At 39.1% G+C, this 25,140-nt stretch overlaps 1 protein-coding gene across 1 annotated transcript in view; it reads left to right on the top strand.

Moving 5' to 3' along the window:
• LOC138853094 (ionotropic receptor 21a-like) overlaps nucleotides 1-25,140 on the top strand; it is a 65,860-nt gene that overhangs the window by 12,788 nt on the left and 27,932 nt on the right. The window contains exons 4-9 of the mRNA XM_070087709.1: nucleotides 408-610; nucleotides 2,891-3,019; nucleotides 4,888-5,053; nucleotides 12,980-13,222; nucleotides 17,009-17,189; nucleotides 23,126-23,362. Of these exons, the coding sequence (XP_069943810.1) occupies nucleotides 408-610; nucleotides 2,891-3,019; nucleotides 4,888-5,053; nucleotides 12,980-13,222; nucleotides 17,009-17,189; nucleotides 23,126-23,362 (1,159 nt within the window). The remainder of the gene's footprint in view (nucleotides 1-407; nucleotides 611-2,890; nucleotides 3,020-4,887; nucleotides 5,054-12,979; nucleotides 13,223-17,008; nucleotides 17,190-23,125; nucleotides 23,363-25,140) is intronic.

Here is a 25,140-nt window from a genome sequence, read left to right as displayed (position 1 = left end):
TAGGGAAGATTATCATTTTATTCATTGTTCTCTATATGTTCTCTAGTGAATTTTATATCTCAGCGAGCACAGAGTAATGTAATTATTGCATCCTGCCTTTATACGTAAGCTAAAAATATGAGACAAATAATTATATAAAACGTGATACTTTTGCTTTAGCTATTAATGATAATAACCTTAGCAATACCATGTTAGATGAAAGTAGAAATATATATACAATAATTATTACATATTACAGTTCTCAATATAAACATTCTTGAAAACGAGACATATTTACAACAATAAGACGCATAAAAATCTAATGTCAAATTGCTTCAATCCTTATGTCACTACACTAAGAAATATATTCTATTACAAGTAACATTAAGAGAGTTAAAAGTTTCAGAGACATTTTAATTCGTCATCAGATTGCTCGAAGAGTCAGGTTTATGGATGCTACCAGAAACTGTGGTTGTTATGGTGGGCGGGATGTCGACAGTGAAGGAGGTGCTCCTACACCACAGTCTCCGCAACACTGTCAATGCTCTCTACCTCGCCCTCGATGACGTCTACCTTCACCTACCACCTCTCTACCAATACAAACGGCTTATGAAAGTTCTCACTCAAGAAAGTAAGTAGACGTTCATATCTCACTTTTTAACGTTCAAGGAAGGAATATTTCCAGGTAAAACATTAAATTTGTAGACAAATATTGAGGTAGATGTGTAGCTGAAGTTTGTATTTAATAAGAACATAACACTGCAGCAGACCTACTGACCCACACAACGCATGTCATATCAAACCACCCATTTCCACCCATGAATTTGTCCAGCCTTTTCCGAAAGCTACCCAAGAATTTGCTTCAGTACTTAAGGTAAATAACCAAACGCAGCACTTTTCGTTCATTTATTTGTCCGGTCTCTTTTTAATGCTACTCTAGGTCTTAGCCTAAATTACCCAACTAGGCAGATTGTTCCACGCATCAACAGTTCTGTTTGAAAACCAGTGTTTACCTATGTAATTTCTAAATCTAAATTTATCTAATTCAAAACCGTATTTCTGGTTCTTACTTGATTCGACGACCTCATTACTTTATTTATATCGCCTTTGTTTATGTCCATCATCCACTCTAACTTCATTGATATCTCCTCTCATTCTACGTCTCTCAAAAGAGTTGAAGGGTCTCTGTTTATCTTCACATGGGAGATACCTTATACAATGGATGAATTCTGGCATTCTCTACATGTTTTTCAATTAATTATTATCTATTCTGAAGCCGATGGATGGAAGTACAGTGCGCTCTGCACCAGCTTCTGTTGTATAGCGGGTGGGGGGTGGGGGGTTCTCCCTGAGTCGCTGCTCAGTACCACTGTTGAGATTTGGTATGGTCTGGCGTAGGCTGACGAGCACGGTAATCGCCACATGTGGATTCTCTGTGGCTGCCTTGGCTGCATCATCTGCCACCTCGTTTCCCAAGATGCCAACGTGGCTAGGAATCCAGTTCAGTGTCGCTCTGTTACCTTGAGCTTCCAAGGCTGTCATTATGCTCAGGGCTGATATAATGAGGTGAACATTGTCCTGTGGTTGGGGATGGGAGAGAGCATTGATTGCAGAGGTGGCTGATGTCGTAAAGCATGTGACAGTGCCTGCTAAATCGCTACCAACTCATCTTGAAGGATCGTGGAGTGGTCAGGGAGTCGCCGCCCATGTGTGTTACCATTGTGGTACATTCCAGCTGCTGCCCTCTTCCTGTCGAGGTCGAACAACTATCTGTGAAATGTACTGCATATGTGTGACTCTGCCAATGCCGTGTTTGTTTCGGTTTGATTGCTGAGGGTGTCTTGACTGCAGAGACTCTTAGAGGCAGGTACGTAGTTGCATGACACAAACGTCGGCCGGATCTGGGCGCCAGGGAGGTGGTGGGTGATACCCAGCAATTGGAAGGCCACAACTCTTTTCAAGGAGCAGTTGTGTAGGCAGCAGCTTCCGCCCAGCAGTAGAAAACTAGCGAATCCGATAGTCAGTGAAGACATTTGTGTCTTGTGCCATGGTTGCCAATATCCGTGTTCTCAGTGGGGTACCGCGTCACCAATAAAGAATCGTGGTTACTTTTCAGGCGTTTATGTATCTGACTGTCAGCCAGGGAAGGAAGCAGGGCCTCAAATCTGAGACACACTGATGGTCCAGATGGAGGCCCCAAACAGTTATTATCGTATAATTTTGTACGACCTCCACTTGTTGCCTGCTTTGCGGAAAGAGTTGAACCAACGCCGGTATACCATAGTAAATGAGCGAGCACAGAGCTTGACCTACCTGGGTGTGTATGTATAATGTTCGCCAAGACTTGGGTCCTGGCACGGGTTTTAATCTTGCGATGACCCGTCTCTGGCTCCTGAAGGAGAATGGATTCTGCAATGTTGCAGCACGTGCTGCTCAAGCACTGTTCTGGACAGTGCATCTGGTGCGTTTCATAAGCGACATCGCCGTCTGTAATCTTTGGGTTCCTGACAGGAACATTAGTTACTGGTCCCCAATCAGACTTGACCCCATTAATGCAAACTCTCGGCCTCCTGTTGGTCAGCTATATCTGAATGGAGACCATTCAGTGTGTGGAATATACCAAAGTTTTTGTGCATATTTGAGTGTGTCACGAATATGCAATGACACGATTCCCAACAAACCATACCACGGCTGGGATTCAACTAGTGGCCTGGAGTTTTACGACTTACTCGCCACAAGTTCAGTCCCCGCCCGTGGTATGGAATGTTTGAATGTGTGTGTGTGTGTGTTTGAGTGTGGGTGTGTGTGTTTGTGTGTGTGTTTGAGTGTGGGTGTGTGTGTTTGTGTGTGTGTGTGTGAGCATAAGCGTGTGTGTTGGTTTAGATTAAGAACCACAGACTTTATTTTGCAGGAGTAAAGAGAAGAGGAGTGATGGTATACAGACGGTGTTTGTTCTGCAACAACGGTGAAGCTGACGTCCAGCTTATACACTTGGGGAACCTCCACTCATTTGATCTAATAACTGACAACCTATTTCCTGGTGAGTTATTATCGTCTTTATTAATGACAAATACAATCAATGTAATTTTTGGCTCTGATTCTAAGATAATATTTTGTAAATATTGTTTATCGTTTAGTACATTTTGAAGCATTCTAAAATATTACTTGGCGGCCAATGTATGCGGGAGGATGAGTTGAAAAAATTCTACACACGTGGGATCGAATACTGCTGACCATATTTCGTATGTTTCTGCACGTTGCACTGATATAAAATCACTTGTGTGATCAGAACATACAGGAGCATAAAAGAAATGGTGTGCCCGAGGCTTTAAACAAGCTGCCTAGCTTTTTGAGACATCTGTAGGTTAGTGATCTAAGGCATCACTTGGGGAGCTATGACACTTTCCACAGGATGGTTCACGTACTGCCGACTGTGATCTCTCTCCCTCTTTCTCTGCTTATCTGTCTTTCACCCTTATATAGTGTAAGGTTATGATTGATTCCCTTAATTATCATCATGGAAGATAGGTGGATCAAATTACATTTATTTAATATTACATAAAATCTATAATATATATATTTTCTCTATACTCAGATTGAATTTAGCAGTTATATATATATATATATATATATATATATATATATATATATATATATATATATATATATATATATATATATATATATATATATATATATATATATATATATATATGTATGTAAAATCATTCTGTCAATTTGACAGAAAATGACATTGGCATATATGCCATGTTCACATGTATAGCTTATATGACACGATGTACAAATATATGTAAACTGTATTATTTAAATAAATTCATTTACGTGTATTTAAACAGAGATCTTTAAATTAATTCATGCTTCTTAAAGTGATCAAAATTAAAATTTCTTAATTTTTATATTTCTCCAGACCAGTTTCACAATTTTAAAAATTTTTCACTATTTTTGTTTCTCCAGATCCATTACATAATTTTAAAAATTTTTCACAATTTTATATTTCTCCAAACCAGTTTCACAATTTTAACAATTTTTCACAATTTTATATTTCTCCAGACCAGTTTCACAATTTTAACAATTTTTCACAATTTTATATTTCTCCAGACCAGTTTCACAATTTTAACAATTTTTCACAATTTTATATTTCTCCAGACCAGTTTCACAATTTTAAAAATTTTTCACAATTTTATATTTCTCCAGACCAGTTTCACAATTTTAACAATTTTTCACAATTTTATATTTCTCCAAACCAGTTTCACAATTTTAACAATTTTTCACAATTTTATATTTCTCCAAACCAGTTTCACAGTTTTAAAAATTTTTCACAATTTCAACAATTTTTCACAATTTTATATTTCTCCAGACCAGTTTCACAATTTTAACAGTTGTTTAAAATTTTATATTTCTCCAGACCAGTTTCACAATTTTAACAATTTTTCACAATTTTATATTTCTCCAGACCAGTTTCACAATTTTAACAATTTTTCACAATTTTATATTTCTCCAGACCAGTTTCACAATTTTAAAAATTTTTCACAATTTTATATTTCTCCAGACCAGTTTCACAATTTTAACAATTTTTCACAATTTTATATTTCTCCAAACCAGTTTCACAATTTTAACAATTTTTCACAATTTTATATTTCTCCAAACCAGTTTCACAGTTTTATAAAATTTTTCAGTTGTTTAAAATTTTATACAAGTTTCAACAATTTTTCACAATTTTATATTTCTCCAGACCAGTTTCACAATTTTAACAATTTTTCACATTTTGTTTAAAATTTTATATTTCTCCAGACCAGTTTCACAATTTTAACAATTTTTCACAATTTTATATTTCTCCAGACCAGTTTCACAATTTTAACAATTTTTCACAATTTTATATTTCTCCAGACCAGTTTCACAATTTTAATGGGCACATGGTGAGAGTTTCATCAAGCAGATTCTTCCCGTACTCTGACTACACGTCTCAAACTGGTGAACAGGCTTCCCTCATCACTCTCAGAGATTGTATAGATAGCAGACTGCTCTCTGTTTTCTCCTCAGCATATAACTTCAGGTAGGAACAATTTCTTCAACACAGTGGCAGTCTCTCACTTAGGATTCCCCGAGAAAGAGGAATCGCTTTAACCATCGTTTATTCAGTCACTCTCGTGTCTTGAGTCACGAAATCGTAATAAAAAGATTGCAAACAAACCACGGTACAGGTGGGGTTAGAACCCATGGTAAGTGAGTCGTTAAACTCCAGTCCACTGCGTGAGGAAGCAGGCACCTCCATCGACCTGTTTCTTTATCATCCGACTTCGTTCATATTTGGAGCACTTTAAGAAATATTTATATAATGTAATTTAACCAAGTTTCAACAAGATCGCCCAAAAACAAAAATGAGAAAAAAATCTTAAAATGAGTTTAAGCAAAAAACTTGCACTGATTGGCACTGCAAAAAGTGTTTCGGACACTCCTATTTTTTGATGACATGAAATACTCTTAATGTATTTTTCTTCACCCCCCCCCCAAGTAAAAAGTAAAATGGTTAAGTTTTTGACACGTAGTAAAATATTTGCCTTTTACCACCGCACAAATTAGAAAATGTTTGTGATATTACGAAAATTGTTCGACCAAGAATTCGAGCATTAAGTTCGTTGTCAATATCGTTTCAATCAGACTGTTATTACTGGCGCATCTATACGAAATAGGTCAATAACTTACTTTCAAGACAATCGAGGAAAATGCGTGCATAGCATATGACTCGGGGAAAAAATCGTGAAGAAGTCGCGCTATTTTTTCATTTTTTTTCTTATTATAAGTGTGTTCTACAAGTGTTTACCCTGATCTGAACACCGTTATTTTCTAGTTATAGACCAGAGAGAGAACGTAATCTATCCTACGATTATATCCCATAGGAGCTGCCCGCTCGCCTGCCTTTCTCACATAATCTGATATGTATTATCAATTTTGGTGTCTTTATTATGTAGGTTAATTGTCATGTTTCTGATATTAATTTGGAATAAATGTGATAGATAACGATTATTACTAATAATAGCATAATTACATAACATTTTATTCAGGTGACTGCCAGCGCCTCTCTCCCTCTCTCTCTCTCTCTCTTTTTTATTTTTTTATTTTTTTTTTTTTTTTATTTTTTTTTTTTTTTTTTTTTTTTTTTTTTTTTTTTTTTTTTTTTTTTTTTTTACACAGGGTTTGACAAGGTTAAGGATCCCTAGCTTTATTGACAGCTATATTACAGGTTAAGGATTCCTAACTTTATTGGCAAGCTAAGAGCTGTTACCTACATCAGCTCATTTGAAAGCATTTTTATTGTTATGAGACATACAAGTACGGAACAGGATGAAGTTGGAGCCATCTGTGGGCCAGCATTTTCATTTGATCAACTGACTTTATCTCGTTGACATCATTATGCTGTGCGAATGTGTTCCATACTCGAGTCATCCTGGGTATGTATGATCTCAGATGGAGTGATGTTCTGGAGAAGGGTACAGCCAGAGTGAAGTTGCTGCTTTCTGCCCGTCTTGTGGCATAAAAGCTTGTTTCACGCTGTCCTCGAAGTGGATCCAAGTGTGGTATTTTGACAATATTGGCCTTGTACATAACAGTAAGGCCACCCACATCCCTCCTATGTTGAAGGCTCTGCTGAAATGACAGATCTATCCAGGATGGGTCCAGGCGAGAGATGAGACGTCTTGCTCTGTTCTCTACTCTGTCAAGCAGTTGCAGATGAGAGGGGGGGCAGGCAAACCAAGAAAGTGGAGCATACTCAAGGTGTGAGCGTACTTGTGCCTCGTACAGGATCTTGCAACCCCTACTGTCAAGCAGATGCGAGATACGGCGAAGTGCTGTAAGCTTCCTGGCTGCCTTGTTTGCAAGATTTACAACATGGTTCTTCATGGTTAGTTTGGAGTCAAATTTCACCCCAAGGATATCAACTTCTTCTCCAGGTGCCAACATCGTCCCATTCATCCTTACTACTGCACCAGCATTACCATCATTGTGCCTAGAGACGATCATCATTTGCGTTTTCTCAGGTGCAAATGTTACTTGCCATCTATTTCCCCAAGCTGATATAGCTCTCAGCTGGTGATTGATGTAGCTTAGAGCAGCTGGCATTTCTTCTCTTGGATAAGTGAATGTCAGTGTACAGTCGTCTGCATATGCATGTGATTCTGGGATGAGATGAAGAAGGTCGTTGAAGTAGACATTCCATAACAGTGGACCCAGCACGCTTCCTTGTGGAACGCTTGCCCCAATAGGATGCCTTGCTGATTCCGTTCCATTGAGGACTACACTTAGAGATCTACCATGAAGGTAATCACTGAGGAGACATAGCGTAGAGCCTGCAATTCTCAGTGCTTGAAGTTTTGCTAAGAGGCCCTGGTGCCACACCCGGTCGAAAGCGCCAGCAATGTCCAGTGCTACCACACAGCTGACTTTGGATTCATCCAGTGACTGGTGCCACTTAGTGGAGAGGTTTAACAACAGATCAGCTGCAGAGTAACCTTTCCTGAAGCCATATTGACGATCACAAAGTAGTGAGTGGTAGTCAAAAAAATCTGTCATTTGTCTTGAGATTATTGTCTCAAGGATCTTACCAGTGATTGACAGGAGTGACACTGGTCTGTAGTTGCTGATTTCTGCTCTGCTCTTCTTTTTGTGAACAGGGACTACATTTGCCTCTTTCCATGGAGAGGGCCATTTACACTGTACTAGGCAGTGCTGAAAGATGCGAGTTAGAGGTGCTGCCAGCTGGTCTGCACATCTTCTCAACAATCTTGGGCTCAACTTGTCTGGGCCCACAGCCTTTTCTTGGTCAAGTGATTTAAGAAGGAAATGCACCTCCTCCTGCCTTATTGTCACCACTGACAGTTTTGACACAGTTCTTGCAGCTAGCCAAGGAGGGTCCCTTGCTGGATCAGGAACTTGCATTTTGGTAGCAAAGTGTTCAGCAAAGAGGTCCGCCTTCTCTTGACTACTAGTAGAGGTGGTCCCATCCTGTCGATTTAGAGGTGGAATAAGTTCATCAGGCAGATAACCTTGTCTGTCCTTGACCAGGGACCACCAGGTTTTGGAGCCTACCCTACCTGATGCTAACTTTCTTTTAGTGTCCACCTCCCATTTAGCAATGGCCCACTTTTGAACATCACCCATATGCCTACAGGCTTGCATGTGCAAGTTCCTGTTATAGGTGGTAGGATGTCTCTTATACCTTCGCCATGCTTTGTACTTAGCAGTAGCAGCCTCTCTACAACGAAAGCCAAACCAAGGCTGATCTGTAGGCTTTGTCACATATTGCCGGTGAGGAATGTGTTCTTGTTGCAGATTAAGGATGTGTCCAGAGAAGGCTTTCACTTGGTTGTCAACATCCCCCTGGAGAAGAGCATTCCAGTCGGTGGTGGCGTGCTCAGAGCAAAGGGCTGGCCAATTACCTCTTTCCCATAGCCAGGTTGTGCGTGTGGACTCCTCACCTCGTTCTGTTGGGATCTCTCTCTCTCTCTCTCTCTCTCTCTCTCTTTCTCTCTCTCTCTCTCTCTCTCTCTCTCTCTCTCTCTCTCTCTCTCTCTCTCTCTCTCTCTCTCTCTCTCTCTCTCTCTCTCTCTCTCTCTCTCTCTCTCCCTCCCTCCCTCGCTCCCTCCCTCTCTCTCTCTCTCTCTCTCTCTCTCTCTCTCTCTCTCTCTCTCTCTCTCTCTCTCTCTCTCTCTCTCTCTCTCTCTCTCTCTCTCTCTCTCTCTATCTCTTATAGCTCCTCCCACTTCGTTGCGATGTTAGATGGTAAATTTTATGTATTAGACCGAAAAATTATAAACAAAATATTCGGAAAAAAATCTGAAAGTTTACTACATGTTTACACATATATTATGGGCTGAATCATCACAATATTTTTTGCAAAATGACTATAATTCGTTATAGAAACATGCTACGAAGTTTTTTTTCGCAGGCAGCGCCTGCCGTCCTCAGTAAGCCACTGGGCCGGCTGGCTACAATAGGATTCACCCAACTAGCTATATTTATGCACCATAGGGAGGTTAGTAGATTCATATGTAAAAACTTGCAGTTGTAGTCACAGTGGGGTTTGTGCTAACCTCCCTGTGGTGTATAAATATATCTAGTCAGATGAATCTTTTTGTAGCCAGCTGGCCCAGTGGCCAGCTGGCTACAGTGGCCAGCTGGCCTGGAGCTTTATGACTCATTTGCCATGGGTTCTAACCCCACCCGAACCGTGGTTTGCTTTCATGTCTTATGCGTGCTGACAATACCGCTTAGGTGAACTCTGAACTGAATCATCCCTCCCTGTCATCAGAGTGAAGACTGTGTAACTTTTAATTCTAGGACTCCTGTTAGACTAACAAGTTTTTTCTGAATCTCTTCATAGATGTTTCCGTGATCACACTCCTAGAGAACGTCTCTCACAAAATTCTGTTAAGTGACCTAGTACTCAAAGTCTCTTCTAACCCTTTTCCAATCTTTCCAGAGATGACCCTTTCATTCCTCCAACCCTGTTTCGTACATCTTCCAAGTCAATCTGTTTTGTTGAATCCTCTTCCGAACTTCATCAATAACCTCTTCTCTGGATGGTATTTTTGTAACCCTTCTCTTCCCTCTCCTTCTAATCTCTAATCTCTGAATTCTCTGTATAATCTTCAGACAATATACTACTACTCTACTGCCTCCGACCTCCTCCTTACTTGGATGTTTTAACCCATGTCTGGTACCACTGTACTCTGGTACATTTTTTTTTATGAATTCGTGGTCTTCACAGAAGTGGAGACCATCCACCTTTTTTTCCCCCTTCGTAAATTCTATGGCTCATCTCATCTTTCATAGTCCCATCCACTGACAAGGTTACTTATAAATGTGTAAAAACATTTACTTCCTCTATATTTTCTTCAATTTGATATTCAGTTTCTCATTCCTTAGGTTGTTTGTTACACTCCTCACCTTTCTGTTCCCACTGTACAGTTTTAATTTGAATCCTTTAGAAACAAATTTTAATTCTAATTCCTCCACCACCAGTGTCATCAGAAAAAAAACTTCCACTTCGTATCAAAATCGTTACCTTCTAATTCCACTTCTCTCCCCAACACCTTAGTAACCACTAACTCCTTTTACACCTCAATCCATCTGTATGTTAAACAACGAGGGTGACAACACACAGCTCTGTTGAAGTCTACTTTCATTGTATAATAATCCCCCTCCTCCATAATTAACCTAACCTGAGTCTTACTATCATTATATGTTACGGTGTACTGTAAAAACATATATATATATATATATATATATATATATATATATATATATATATATATATATATATATATATATATATATATATATATATATATATATATATATATATATATAACGCTCCATATTCAATGTCATTTTCCGTGTAACATAGTTCCGGGATTGAACTGGAAGCGAACGCGTTTTATTCCTGTCAGTCAGGCAGTAGCTAGGACAGGAGCAGATGAGAGGTGTGTTTAGTTCAGTACCAGACGGGTGGTGAAGGGGATAAAGTCATCATGTTTGGGCGGTAGTTTGAATAGGTAATTTTTTTAGTGTGTACTATAGGTGTTTGTGTTTAAGTACTCTCATGTTTATTTGTAAGGCCCTAGTATGCAGAATCTTGTTTATGCGAGACTACTGTATGGTGTTTAGCCTGCTGGTATTTAGTCTACCAGACAGAAGTGAAGACGGGGGTGTGTATGTCATAGTGCCTCCCTGAGGATTTATTTTGTTTAACTCACTAGTAGCAGTGAGCTAATGTGAACTGTAGTGTGGTGGTTTTTGGAGTAGTTATAAGTTGTCCATAAGTTACTAACAATATTTTATATTGTCCTTCCTTCCTAATAATAATATTGTTTAATATATAAGTACATGCTGGCTCAAGATTTACTGTTTTCAGAGTAATTTTATAACCCCTAGACAGCAGTGTGGAGCCAGCCTTTAGGAGCCAGGAATATTTTATTTAAGTTACGACATCAAAGTCGTAACATTATAAGCAACTCTTCTTGTGTGTTATCAAAGACACCATGTATTTCAACATCAGCTACTTTGCCCCTCTATCCACCCTATTATATGTTTACTTTTCTATATTCATAAAAGGAGCAAAAATTTTTTTTACCGCATTCTAATTATTGGAAATGTTCATTTCCTTGCTTTAAAATGAAATTTATGGTCAGTAACACTCTTACCTTTCCTAAATCCTCCATGTTCCTTTGCAGTCCTGCTCTGTATCTTACCCACAATTCTTTCAAACAAATTTACCATACACTTTACTAGGAATAATCAACAGGCTTACTGTATTCCCCTTTAATTTTTACACATTCTTGTTTTTGCCTTGTTTTTCTTTGTACGATGGAACTAGGGATTCTCTCTGTCAATCCATTGGTACTCCCTTTTTCATGGATATATTGAACACATACACCTGTGGAAAATACTGTATATATTTTCCAGAAATACAGTAGTTATATGTAAATAGATGGCCATACTGTATTTAAAAGAATTATATTATGGAAAATGGGAAACGACCTGCGCCTGTGCAAAAAGAGAGTAATCGCCATTTTGTTTGAATTTGGATTAGAAACGTTGGTGTAATGGGAAGAATTTTTCATGCTCTAGAGGTTAAAATTGGGCTGACACCTCTCAAATAGGAGACGAAATTTTTGGATGTGCATTCCTGCATAACTTGAGATATCAGGCGACTGGACAAGACAGTTCCAGGAACCTCAGATAAGTCTTATGTAGTAACCTGGCCAGTGTTATTTTCATAGATAGACAGTGAGGATTTCTGAGTATGATACACATTAATCTCCAGTCAAATTGGTGAGTGTTATGATTAAGATATATTCTTCTTCTGTTGTATAAATGTGTTTATATATAATCATTTTTTAATTTAATATGCACTCCACAGATTTATATATTTACCAGCATTCCTGGTAAGGTATATTTCATTTAATTAATAGGTCCAGAGCAACTTGTGGATATGACAGTGGTAGGTATCGAAGGGGGACATTTTTTACGACCTAGGTGTCCCAAATTCCTACTTGTCTAACTGATAAATAATAATTATCTATGTTCATTTACTGTTATGTATATAATTATACATCCAAGTAAATGCAATTTTCCACAACACCAATCACCCTGAAATAACATTTCCAACTGCCTTCAACATTTCTGTCTTGATCATTCTACCCCAGGTGTTTTAGCCATGTTTATTCCGCCATCTTCCTCACGCATATTCCCCAACCTCCCATCTGGCGTTTTCACACTTATATATGAAGTTATACCTCCTTGTCCAATCCATGAAAATCACTGCCTCCTTTTTATCATCAACATTTAACAAGTCCCTAAACTAGATGTATTGCAGTCGCTGTGCGATCCGAGAACATTATTTAAATAATAAATTTAATTTGAAACTTAAAGAATCTTGCAGAAGCAGTAAACCCACCCGGTCGTTCACAAAGGAGGTCGGATAACAATAGATATATATCCTTCTCGACTATTTGTTTTTTAATTTATTAAAAAATTGCAGTTTAATAAAAATTAGCATAGCTTTCTCAAAATCTCATTAATGGTCAAGATTTGGCAACCAGGCTGCACATTACTGTACCTCCATCCACTTGTAGTGACGTAAGTTCATCAGTTTCTCAAATTTATGCAGTCTCTATGAGGTTGAGTTATGAGACAAATAAATGGTGTGTGTTTTAATTATTTTTCTGTGTAACTGTAATAAGATATTTATATATTTTTAAAGTATTAATATAATTCGAGCTCGGGACATTATGCTTCTCTGGCCTGCATGTTGACCACATGATAAACACAACGATATAGTTCAGAAAATCACAACTATAAAATTCCTCATTTTTCCAGTTGGGCTGAAGAAGGATCATCACAAATCACACTTCTGTTTTTTACACTTTGTTCCTGACACTAGAACACTTTACATAATTCATTCTCTATAAATCAGCAGCATGGAGACTCGTGAGGCCCCGGAAAGATCCTGGGGTTCAGAAGTGGATGGTAAATTTAATGGAATGTTGGGACTGCTCCAGAGAGAAGAGGCCGATTTTGTTGGGCCAATTGGATCAGCCGTAGATCGAATGAAAGTAATGATAGGAGCTAGTGCATACGAAGTAGAATTGGTGTGCTTAGTGTCTCTCAGTCCCTCACCACTGCCACAGCACCTCTCAATAATCAGGCCCTTTACTGGTGCGTTATAAATATTTATTTTACTTTAATGTTTATTCATTATTGGTGACAATATTATTTTCAATGTACGGAAGAATATTACAAAGAAAACACGTAAAAATGAAGTTTCTGAGATAAGTTCAAACTCTGTTTTATTTTATTCTAAAATAGTGGTTCCCTCCTCCATGGAATATCTGAGTGGCTCCTGGAAGGCCGCTCAGATATCACTAGACAACAATAAATTTGCTAATTTTATATACAAAGACTTTTTTTAGGTATGTTAGCATGCTGAAACTGACTCTGAAGTCAGAATTAACCCATCTCGTAAGATTTTTGTAACACATGTATATATCTGAGGAAAGTCTCGTAGATGTCTGTTTCCTCCGCATAATGTCTGGTTGTCAGGTAGTCAGAAAGCATCACCTGTTCTTAAATTGCATTTCTTTTCCACATGCACTTCTCTATTCCATTTATTTTCCTCAGTTATATAATGTATCTATTTCAGATTAACATTAACAAATGAAGAAATCCGTAAAGCGCAATCAGCTTTTGCTCGGTCAAATAAAAGGACACAAGTGCAATTACTGTGACATTTTATTGTGGATACGTTTCGCTCTCCAGGTGCTTTGTCAAGTCGGTTTGACGAAGCTCCTGCAGAGCGAAACGTTGCCACAATGAAATGTCACATTAGTTGCACTTGTGTCCTTTTACCAAACATATTGTCGGTAATTCTACTGACATTAATACAGGCTTTGCTAATTATGTGGCAAGTATACATCAAGCGATCAGCGAAAATTTAACAAATCGTGCCAAGGTTGCATAAAAATACTACTTTGGTTGCAAGGTAGGTGATCAAGATAACAAATGGACTACACACAAGTTGTACTGCTTGTACCTTTCGACTGACACTGTAGTTGTTGATGTGTGTTGGTTTCTCGAAGAAAAACAAGAACAAAATAAGCTATCTAGACTGCGAGCAACAAAATTTGTACTACATAGTACGGACATTGCAATATTTGTTCCACTTGTTGCTTTTGACAGTTAATGTGATAGTAGAGAAGAAACTGATAAAACTGATCACATTCTGAGACTTTGAAACAACCTCACTTATTCTCTCTTCAGGAGTTAAATGACCTTGTTAGTGACGTCGATTTATCAAAGCAGAAATCACAGCTGCTTGGACTACGCTTTCAAGAATGAAATCTTTTAGTATAAGAAGCAAAAATATTCCATTTTTCGTGCATGTTATGAACAATGCACTGATAAGTGGAGACTGTTCATTGATTCCAACTAATCCAGTTTGAATGCAATAAAATCCATCAGTGCCAGTGGCTTATGATGTGGAATTCAAGGAAACATATGAGTCCTTGGAAATACTATTCAGAACAAAAAAAAATCCAACTAGCACAAGTGGAATATATGTGGGAACCTAGAAGTGATAGGTTAATACTGGGTCTCCAGCTTGTTAATATAAAGCACATGTGCTGATTTTGTGTTTGTGGAAAACCTGATCACAAGATTAACGACTGGATGGCAGGAAAAGATTTTATTCCAAGAAAATTCCTATAACATATGCCTCAAAAGATATTTCTTTAATCATTGTAAGATAAGATTTTGTTCAGGATTTTTAACCCCTGAGGGTTAGCCACCCTAGATAACCCAAGAAAGACAGTGCGTCATTGAGGACTGTCTGTCTTATTTCCATTGGTGTCCTCAATCTTGTCTCCCCAGGATGCGACCCACACCAGTCGACTAACACCCAGGTACCTACTTGCTAGGTAAACAGGACAACAGGTGTAAAGAAAAGTGTCAAATGCTCTTACCCCATCCGGGAATCGAACCCGGACCACTCTCAGCTTCTGAAACGAGAGCTTTGCCAGCCGGAACACGGGGCTATGGATGGTGAAGGTGTGGGATTTATTTGCTCCAGAGTATTTGTTGAGCCACAGATGCGTGAACACTTTTCTGACCGAATTTTTCCTTCAAAAGTGACCCCATCAGCGCTGGCTGCTTTTGGAGCTTAGAAAAAAAAACTGTCCATAACTTCATTGGAAGTTAAAGAGAAGACAGTTGTACAGAGTTAGAGCAAGAGATAAGATAAGATTTCGTTCGGATTTTTAACCCCGGAGGGTTAGCCACCCAAGATAACCCAAGAAAGTCAGTGCGTCATCGAGGACTGTCTAACTTATTTCCATTGGGGTCCTTAATCTTGTCCCCCAGGATGCGACCCACACCAGTCGACTAACACCCAGGTACCTATTTGCTGCTAGGTGAACAGGACAACAGGTGTAAGGAAACGTGTCGAAATGTTTCCACCCGCCGGGAATCGAACCCGGGCCCTCCGTGTGTGAAGCGGGAGCTTTAGCCACCAGGCCACCGGGCCACATGACAGGAACCTATGGAGAACTAGGTTGCAATAAGTCCCTGAAAATTCACTTTCTTCATTCACATCTGGATTTCTTTCTATCCAATCCTGATGATATTAGTGATGAGCCTGGGAAAAAGATTTCATCTGGATAATTAATACATTGTCAGGAGCGTTACAATCTCAGCATGACGAGAGATTTCGCTTGGTGTCTTCAGAGACACATCTCTGTTAGTCATTAGCGTAAACTTAAACATATTTTCTACTTCTAGTGAAAATATGTTGCTTAATAACTTTGAAGCATTGTTCAGTAGTTACTTCATCATAGGGAATTGATCATGAATAATCAATTCTTGAAAATATAATTTTTCCAATAACTAAAAATCGTGATGTGTTAGCTAAATGTTGACTTTAAATCTGGAATCAGCATGCACATATTGCTAGGAACACCTATATTAATCTCAGCAGCAGTACGAACCTATTTTATACAGTCCAGTGTTCACTCAGCAGCAGTACGAACCTATTTTATACAGTCCAGTGTTCACTCAGCAGCAGTACGAACCTATTTTATACAGTCCAGTGTTCACTCAGCAGCAGTACGAACCTATTTTATACAGTCCAGTGTTCTATGGAGACCATTCAGCTTTGCTGCATTACCCTACAATCACCTCTTTATTTCTTCATGTACTGAAGTCCCAATAAAAACGTTTTCATATCAGAATCCGATAAATATTTTGAAGTTAGCATTGGGTCCTCGTTCTTAAGAAGTTTAGGGACCATTGTTTTAAACGTTTACTTTTATACGTCTACGAATGTTTTATCTTACCTTTAAGACCGTCACACCTCTCTTAAATTTCTCACGTTTCATAATTTATTATTATTAAAGATTAGCCGTATTCTCCCGGCCCGGGCCTTTTCCAAGTGGTGGCCCGGCCTTGGCTCCCTCTTTAGGGAGTGTCTGAGACCTAAGTCTCCCATGGGAGGAGGCACAAGTACCTCCTCATCTTTGGGACCAACTGTCCCCAGGCCTAGCCACAAGCTAGGCCTCTCTGGTCTGCCATCCCCGCCCCAAGGGGGCAAATGGGAATGACAGTCTTATGAGCTAAAGGCTCGGGCTCAGGCACCTACCCTGCCCTAGAAGGGTTAGGCATGGTGTCGATTTCACGTTTCATAGTTAATTAGTTAAAGATTAGCCGGTATTCTCCCGGCCCGGGCCTTTTCCAAGTGGTGGCCCGGCCTTGGCTCCCTCTTTAGGGAGTGTCTGAAACCTAAGTCATAAATGTTTTCATTGCAGTTGATAAAAGCCAGAATTTTAAACTCATCACTAGGAAAGTTTTATATATTTACAAAAACATACATTATGATTGATTTGTTTAATTTAAGCCTTTAACACATAATATAATTTAAGCCTTTAACACATAATCATCCATCACTGCACTCAGCAAGTCTGTGGTTGGTGTTGATGGCGAGTGAAGTAACGGTGTGCGTGATCCTGTGGCTGCTACTGAGGACGTGGAAGTGGATTACAAGAACACATGTTGTGAGGCTCAGCACTGCCTTCTTGTACAGCTGGGGAACGCTTCTTAACAAACCACCTAAGCATCCCTCCGTCAGTTACTCTGGCAAAGTAAGTCTTCCATCTATGGATGCTTAGGAATTCCTGAATATCATTTGAACTGAAAGTGCCCCATCCAGTCTTTTAAAGATTGTTCATTATCATCTTAATAAGAGTAGTGTCAATATTTTTCTCATTGTTTATGCGTAATATGTACATTAAAACAAAATTCTCCTCACTACCACAAATACAGCAACTGCTGATATCAATCGATTAAAGAGCCATAGGGAATTTCTTCGAGAAAAATATCTACGACCAAATGAACAGTTGTTCCTTCAATTTACGAATCTCAATCACAGGAGGAACTACTTATATTCTGATATCTTGAATATTAAGTATAGAATGTTAAGTATAGAATGTTAAGTGTAGAATGTTTAATGTAGAATGTTAAGTATAGAATGTTAAGTATAGAATGTTAAGTATAGAATGTCAAGTATACTAATAAATGGTTGAATATTATGTGATTAAGAGTAGATAACAAGGGATAAATAAGTGATCAGGAAACACTACTATTAAGGGATGAGCCAAATTACTAGTATAGGAAGGTCTCAGTCATTTTTACCTGCAGTTTACCTGGAGAGGATTTCTGGGGTCAACGCCCCTGGGGCCCCTTCTGAGACCAGTTCTCGTGGTGGATCAGGGTCTGATCAACCAGGCTCTTACTGCTCGCCGCACATAAACCGATGTACGAACCACAGCGCCTTCTTAAAGACAGCCTAGGGTCTATAATCCCCCTTGTGTATGCTGGGATGCAGTTGAACAGTCTTGGACTCCTGACACTTATTGTATTGTGTCTTATTGTACTTGTGGCGGAATGTTGCGTCTCCTGCCGAGTCTTTTGTTCTCGATGGGAGTGATTTTCATGTGCAAGTTTAGTACTAATCCTTCTAGGATTTCCCAAGTGTATATTATCATGCATCTTTCTCGCCAGCGTTGAGGGAATACAAATCAAGAATTTTCAATCGTTTCCAGTGATTTAGGTGTTTTATCGTACTTATGTGTGCTGTAAAAGTTCTCTATACACTCTCCAGGTCATCAGTTTCGCATGCCTTGAAGGGGGCAGTTAGTGCACAGCAGTATTCCAGCCTAGAGAGAACAAGCGATTTGAAGAGAATCATCAGGGGCTTGGCATCCCTAGTTTTGAAGATTCTCATTATCCACCCTATCATTTTTCTAGCAGATGAGGTAGATACAATGTTGTGATCTTTGAAGGAGAGATCATCTGGCATTATCACTCCAAGGTCCTTCACATTAGATAAGGTTTTAATTTTCTCAAGTTTTCCATATCTGAGTAGTTAAAATTTCTCTTCATTAAGTTTCATATTGTTGTCTGCGCCCCATTTAAAGATTTGGTTGATGTTCGCTTGGAGTCTTGCAGTGCCTTCGATGGGACACTGTCATGGTAATTTGGGTGTCATCCCCAAAGGAAGACACGGAGCTATGGCTTACATTTCTGTCTATGTCAGATATGAGGATAAGGAACAGGATGGGAGAGAGTAGTGTGCCTTGTGGAACAAAGCTTTTACCGTAGACGCCTCAGGCTTTGTTTACTATTACTTGTTTTGCTTTATTAGTTAGGGAGTTACAGATCCATCTACCAACTTTCACTGTTATTCTTTTGTCACGCATTTTGCGCGCTATTACACCATGGTCGCTCTTGCGAAGGCTTTCGCAAGAGCGGCCATAGTGTAATAGTCTGTGTATACTACATCTGCATTTTGTTTAACCTCTAAATCGTCCAGGTATTAATATTGATGAAAAAACGGCCGATACCAGCCGACACTTTTGATATTACATGTGTGATTAAAAATGCAGAAATTAACACTCAATCTCACGATTGTGTGGGTTAATCATACACTCAGCACACACACACACACACACATACAAGTACTCACACACACACACACACACACACACACACACACACACAGAAAGTTAAGAGTCCACTCAATCTTAGAGAGCCTGAGCATCAGAAACAAAGTTATTAGTATTCACTCTAGAAGACAAATTAATAGGGGTCAGGTGTAATGCCAGTGTGCATCCGCTGAAGACAAACTGATCTCGTCCATGTATACACAGATTTTATAGAGAAAGTAACTGTTATCAGCTAGGTCTGTATAAGTGCATCAGGTGTTTGTAGAAATAAAGAGTATTTTTTTATTATTATTAAGAAATACTAAATTAGATGGCAACTACCAGAGTTAATGGGCGGGAAAAGAGGTACACACACATCATAGTTGTGTATACATGTGACACACACACACACACACACACGTACCCAAAACAACCACACCCAAACACGTAAACACACCCAAAAATACACCCACACACAAGCACACATCCACACCCCACACCTCACCCAACACCCTCCCTCACACCAACACCCTCACCCAACCACACCCATACCCAGCCACATTCAAACACACACCCACACCAAACACACACCCATACTCTTTCACTCTCTCTCTTTCTCACTCCTCCTCCTCCTCCTCCTCCTCCTCCTCCTCCTCTCCCTCCTTTTTGGGAGTAAGGGGAGAGCCCCTTACTCCCCTATCCTTCCCTCCATCTCTATACCCCTCTGCCACTGTCTCCCCCTCCCATTCTATACCCCTCTTCACCTATCCCTATCTCTCTCCCCCTCTCCCTCCCTCCAAAAAACACCTCCACACACCTATATATACACACACACATACACACACACACATTCATGAACACACATCACAAACGATCACACGAAATCACATAAGTTTTTCTTTCTGTGGTGACAAAAAAAAAATGGGTTGCCGAAGAACAGAACGGAGAACCAGGGGACTGGTGGATGAGCTTGGGAGGGAAGATTGGGTAGCATAGCTCATGATAAGGGAAGAAGAGTGGGGAAGGAAGCTAGATGAGCTTAGCAAGAAAATGGAGGAGAGGCTAGCTGTAGAAAGCAGGAAATGGGAGCTACAAGACATAGCAGCAGAAGCTAAGATGTAGAGCTTAGACGAGGAACTAAAAAAACTGAAACAGTCTGATGAACCAGGGAACAATACAGGCATGACATTGGGAACTGCTGCAACAATCACAAACGAGGGGACTGTGGGGACGAAAGGGGTTATACTGCATGTGGAGGCTCTATCAGACCACCATGGAACATGGGAAAAGACAAGGAGCACACCAGGATCAAATGAGGGGACTGAAGAAAATGAAGGAGTTAAGCTATATGCAGAGGCCCTAACAGATCACAGCAGTGCCCAGGAAAAACTGAGAAGGAAAAATGAGACCACTGAGCACAGGGACATCAAACAAAGAGGAGATTGGAGGAAAGAACACTGCAATGGAGGCAGCTAAATCAATTCAGGGGAAGCAAAGGGAAATGCAATGGAAGGATGAAAGGGAGAGGTCAGTTTTTATTTATGGGCTCCTGGAAGTTGAAGGGGAAACTTATGAAGGAAGAAGAAAGGATGAGAAAAAAGTGATTGAAGGTATCATGAAAGCCATAGAAGAGGGTGACATGAACCATCTGACAAATTTTCTGAGAATGGGGTAGTTTACAAAAGTAAAAAAAACAGCCAGCCACAGTGATATTCAAGGTTGAATCGGCTCAAAACAGGATCCTACAGGAGAAAGCACGACTAAAGGACATACTAACATACCAGAGGGTGTACCTCGACCATGACAGAACACAAGAAGAAAGGCAGAAACTTAAAAAGAGGGTGCACAGATGCAAGGAGGAAAGAGAGGGAAATAAGCAGGAGAACCCAAACTCAGGAGGAAGAGCAAATACAGCCTCCCTCAGAACCACCTACAGAATGACCTTAACCATGACAACCCCAATGCGACCAAACAATCTAAACCAAAACCCACACACCATACCCACTGCCCCCACCCCCTCATCAGCAGGTCTCCTGCTCCCCCAACCCCAACGTTCTCCCCAGACCACAGTTTTAGAAAAGAAGTTGAAGGTTTGGTATGCAAATGCAGATGGAATAACAAATAAATGTGAGCTGCATGAAAGAATCAAGGAGATGCTCTGAGACATCACAGCACTCAAAGAAACGAAACTCGATAGGATGATAACAGATGCAATCTTCCCACCTGGATATCAGATCTTAAGGAAGGATAGAGGGAACAGAGGGGGAGGAGGAGTTGCACTGCTCCTTAAAAACCAATGAGGATTTGAGAAAATGGAAGGAATGGACGAAATGGGGGAAAGGGACTACATAGTAGGTACAATTCAGTCTGGGGGACATAAGGCAGTCATTGCAGTGATGTAAAACCTGCCACAGAACTGCAGGAAACCAAGAGAAGGATATGAAGAGAGTAACAGAGAAATGGTGGATACACTAGCTGAGGTGGCCAGAAGAGCTCACACGCATAGAACATAGTTACTAGCTATGGGTGATTTCAATCACAAGGAGATTGACTGAGAAAACCTGGAGCCATGTGGGGGTCCCAAAACATGGAGAGCCAAGATGATGGATGTGGTACTGGAAACCTTCATGTATCACCATGTTAGGAACACTACCAGAGAGTGTGTTGAGGATGAACCAGCAAGACTTGACCTTGTGTTCACCCTGAGTTGCTTGGACATCGAGGACATCACATATGAAAGGACCCTCGGAGCTAGTGATCATGTGGTTTTGAGCTTTGAATACTTAGAGTTACAAGTGGAAAGGGTAACAGAAGTAGGATGGGAAAAACCCTACTTCAAAACAGGGGACTACACAGGCATGGGGAACTTCTTGCAGAACGTTCAGTAGGAAAGAGAATTGATAGGAAAATCAGTAAACGAAATGATGGACTACTTGACAACAAAATGCAAAGAGGCAGAGGAAAAGTTTGTTCCCAAGGGCAGCAGAAATAATGGGAAGACCAGAACGAGCTCTTGGTTTACCTAAAGGTGTAGGGAGGTAAAAACTAAGTGTGTTAGAGAATGGAAAAAGTATAGAAGACAAAGGACCCAGCGACAGTACGAAAACTAAATAACATCCGAAAGTAAAGTCTGACCCGAAGCTGTTGTATAGCTCATCAGGAGGAAGACAACAGTCAAGGATCAGGTAATCCTCTTGACTCCTACTATGCTTTAGCTCCTCCCACACTGTAATGATGTTCAGTGGTAAATTTAGTGTATTAGAAAAAAAAAACACAAGAAAAATCATAAAATTCACCTCAAGTTCACGCATATATTTACGTGGCTCGTCATGACAAATAATGTTCAATTAGCTATAATGTGCTATAGAAATATCGTATTACAATGGGGTTTTCACCAAAATGTTGCCAGATTCTAATACTATTTTTTGTAAACAAAACTCATTTTCCATATTTTTCGATTTATTTTCTTACTTCGCGCACCGTGAAGCTTCATTGTCCCTAAACACACATGATCGATAAACATTCTTTAATAATATTATACAATGTTTGCTGATACACAAATAACCCGCACATAAAAGAGAGAAGCTTACGGGTTATTTGTGTATCGTTCCAGTCAATACACAAATAACCCGCACATAAAAGAGAGAAGCTTACGGGTTATTTGTGTATCGTTCCAGTCACGGTATTGTGCCTTTTTATGTTATTAATGTTTGCTGATAATACAGTATTCAAATATTGAAAGTTGCTAGGCTAATTACAGTCTTGCGAAAATAACTTAGATAAAATAGTATTTTTTAAAACCTTATATATAACACGGGAACAGTTCTGAAAGTCTAGCTCAATAAAATTTAAATTTTTCTTCCCCGTAGGATATGACCTATAATAGTCAACTAACACTTAAGTTCCTATTTACTGATACTTTAATAGTCACAACTGTAATGAAACATGTCAAACCAAGGATCCTCAAGTTGTGAGTCGAAGTCGCTACCACATGGCATTCTTTGCTTTCTTTATTGTTATCTTAACAAATAACGTTGGTCTGAAGGTAAATGGATGGTTATCATATTAGAAGCTTGTTTATTCTACGTTTACAGGTGTTGGTAGGTGTGTGGCTGGTGTTCTGCCTGGTCATAACAACAGGATACAGCTCATCATTAATCGCACATCTCACAGTCCAGAGTAAGAGTAAACCTCCGGAAACCTTGGAGGACCTGGTGTCTCTGAACAACTGGAGATGGGGTATCGAATCTTGGATGATGAAAGGATCGCCTGGAATATATTTTTCCACACATACAGATCCTGTAGTGAAACTTGTTTATAAGAAAATGGAGGTGAGTATGATTGAGACTCGGTAATAAATATACATCAAATGTAAAACAATATTGTCTCCTTAAATCTGATCTCAGTGCATCAAAAGTTGATAATATTCGAAATATATTCTTTATATTACAGAATCCACATCACATTTTTTTAAACTTTTAAAATTTTCACTTTAACTGAAATGAAATGTTCGCTGAATAGACGGCTGTATTTCGTTGGATCCCAGTTTTATCAACCTCTCAGTAGAAATTCATCTTTTTCGTCTTTGTAAATCATGTGAAGTGCTAGAATTAGCTTCCCACTTTGTTGATTAATTCACCAAATATCACTAGCACTAACCTTCATAGACATTAGAACTTTCAAACTTCTATGATGGCAATATTGATGTTCTGTATGGCTAGTCATTCGTAACGTGAAAAGCAAAATATTAATAAAACAATATTGATTTTATTGATGATGTTAGAGGGAATAACAGTGATTACTGCAAAGATGATTGTGTAAAAATTATGATGTTGATAATAATAAAGACGATAATAATTTTTATGAGTATTTTGATAATAAAAATAGTGAGAATGATAAGCAGACACTATAAAAAAAATTATAATGATAATTGTGACAGTGATGAAGATTATTATGAGGATTACGATTGTAGTGGTGATCAAGGTGATGAGGACAATGATGGTACAAGATATCCTTAAACGTTCAACACAAAAATATAGACGAGGCAATACCAGTATCAAGTACATGAACTGCCTGGGATGAAGCTGGAAGATGCTATCTCGATTCCATAGTTAACATTAGAACTATCGGCCAATGAGACCACTACTCAAAGCTTGTGGCATGAAGTTTGAAAGGATAGAAGTGAATGGCTTACAATTACTCGGCCACCTTCCTCATGCCATCCTGACACAGTATTTTTCTCCAAACAGGTTCAAATATTTTTCACCTTTGGTTGACTTCAAAAATATTAAGAAGAGAATGAGAAGAAAACAAAACATACTGGGAGCTTTTAATAAACTGGGATGATGCAAACAAGTTCCTTCTGCTTATTTTATTCTGCAGCAGCTGCTGTAGAGAGGGTGCTTAGATCTTCCACGCACAAAAATCATTCCTGCCATCTTCCATCGTCGAGGGTCCACTTCACAATGAAAGACAGAAAAACACTCATAAGAAACTTATCCAGTCACACATCCTCTCCTGTAAAATAGTGACGAGACAATACTTTCCAATGCTTTGACATATTTGTGAAACATATACAGGCCTAGACATTAAGTACAGGCCTCACTATTTTGTTGCAACATGTATATGAGGTTTTTAGTAATGCTGTGAGGCTCAGATTAGGGTATGTAGTAGAGAGGAAGGGGATTTTTAATCAGTAAATTAATATGTATTTACAGATGGGGTTGTTAAAGAAGTTAATTAAAAAGTTCAGAAGATGTGTTGTATTAGAGGAAATGTATTTGATACGTAGTGGGAGTTGACACATTTGCTGTTTACAGATGACATTTCTTTCAAGAGATTCTGAAGAGAAGTTACAAAAGTTAATTAATGGATGAATTTATTAGTGAATGCTAAAGATGGAAATTGAAAGTAAGCATAAAATAGAACTGGGAGTAACAAAACATCTAAAACACTGAAATATTAGATATCGTATTGCATGGAAAGAAAATCGTGGAAATAATATATATTCAATTATTTGGGAATGAACATGTTGGAAAATGGGTCTATAAACTAGGACGTGAACCAAGAACACAGACGAGGTTAAAAAATAAGTGGTGTGTTGAAGCTT

This window comes from Cherax quadricarinatus, chromosome 22, assembly GCF_038502225.1.
Source record: "Cherax quadricarinatus isolate ZL_2023a chromosome 22, ASM3850222v1, whole genome shotgun sequence".
Taxonomy (NCBI): domain Eukaryota; kingdom Metazoa; phylum Arthropoda; class Malacostraca; order Decapoda; family Parastacidae; genus Cherax; species Cherax quadricarinatus.
Note: the sequence above shows the minus strand (reverse complement) of the source record. Positions and strands in the feature narration are given on the sequence as shown.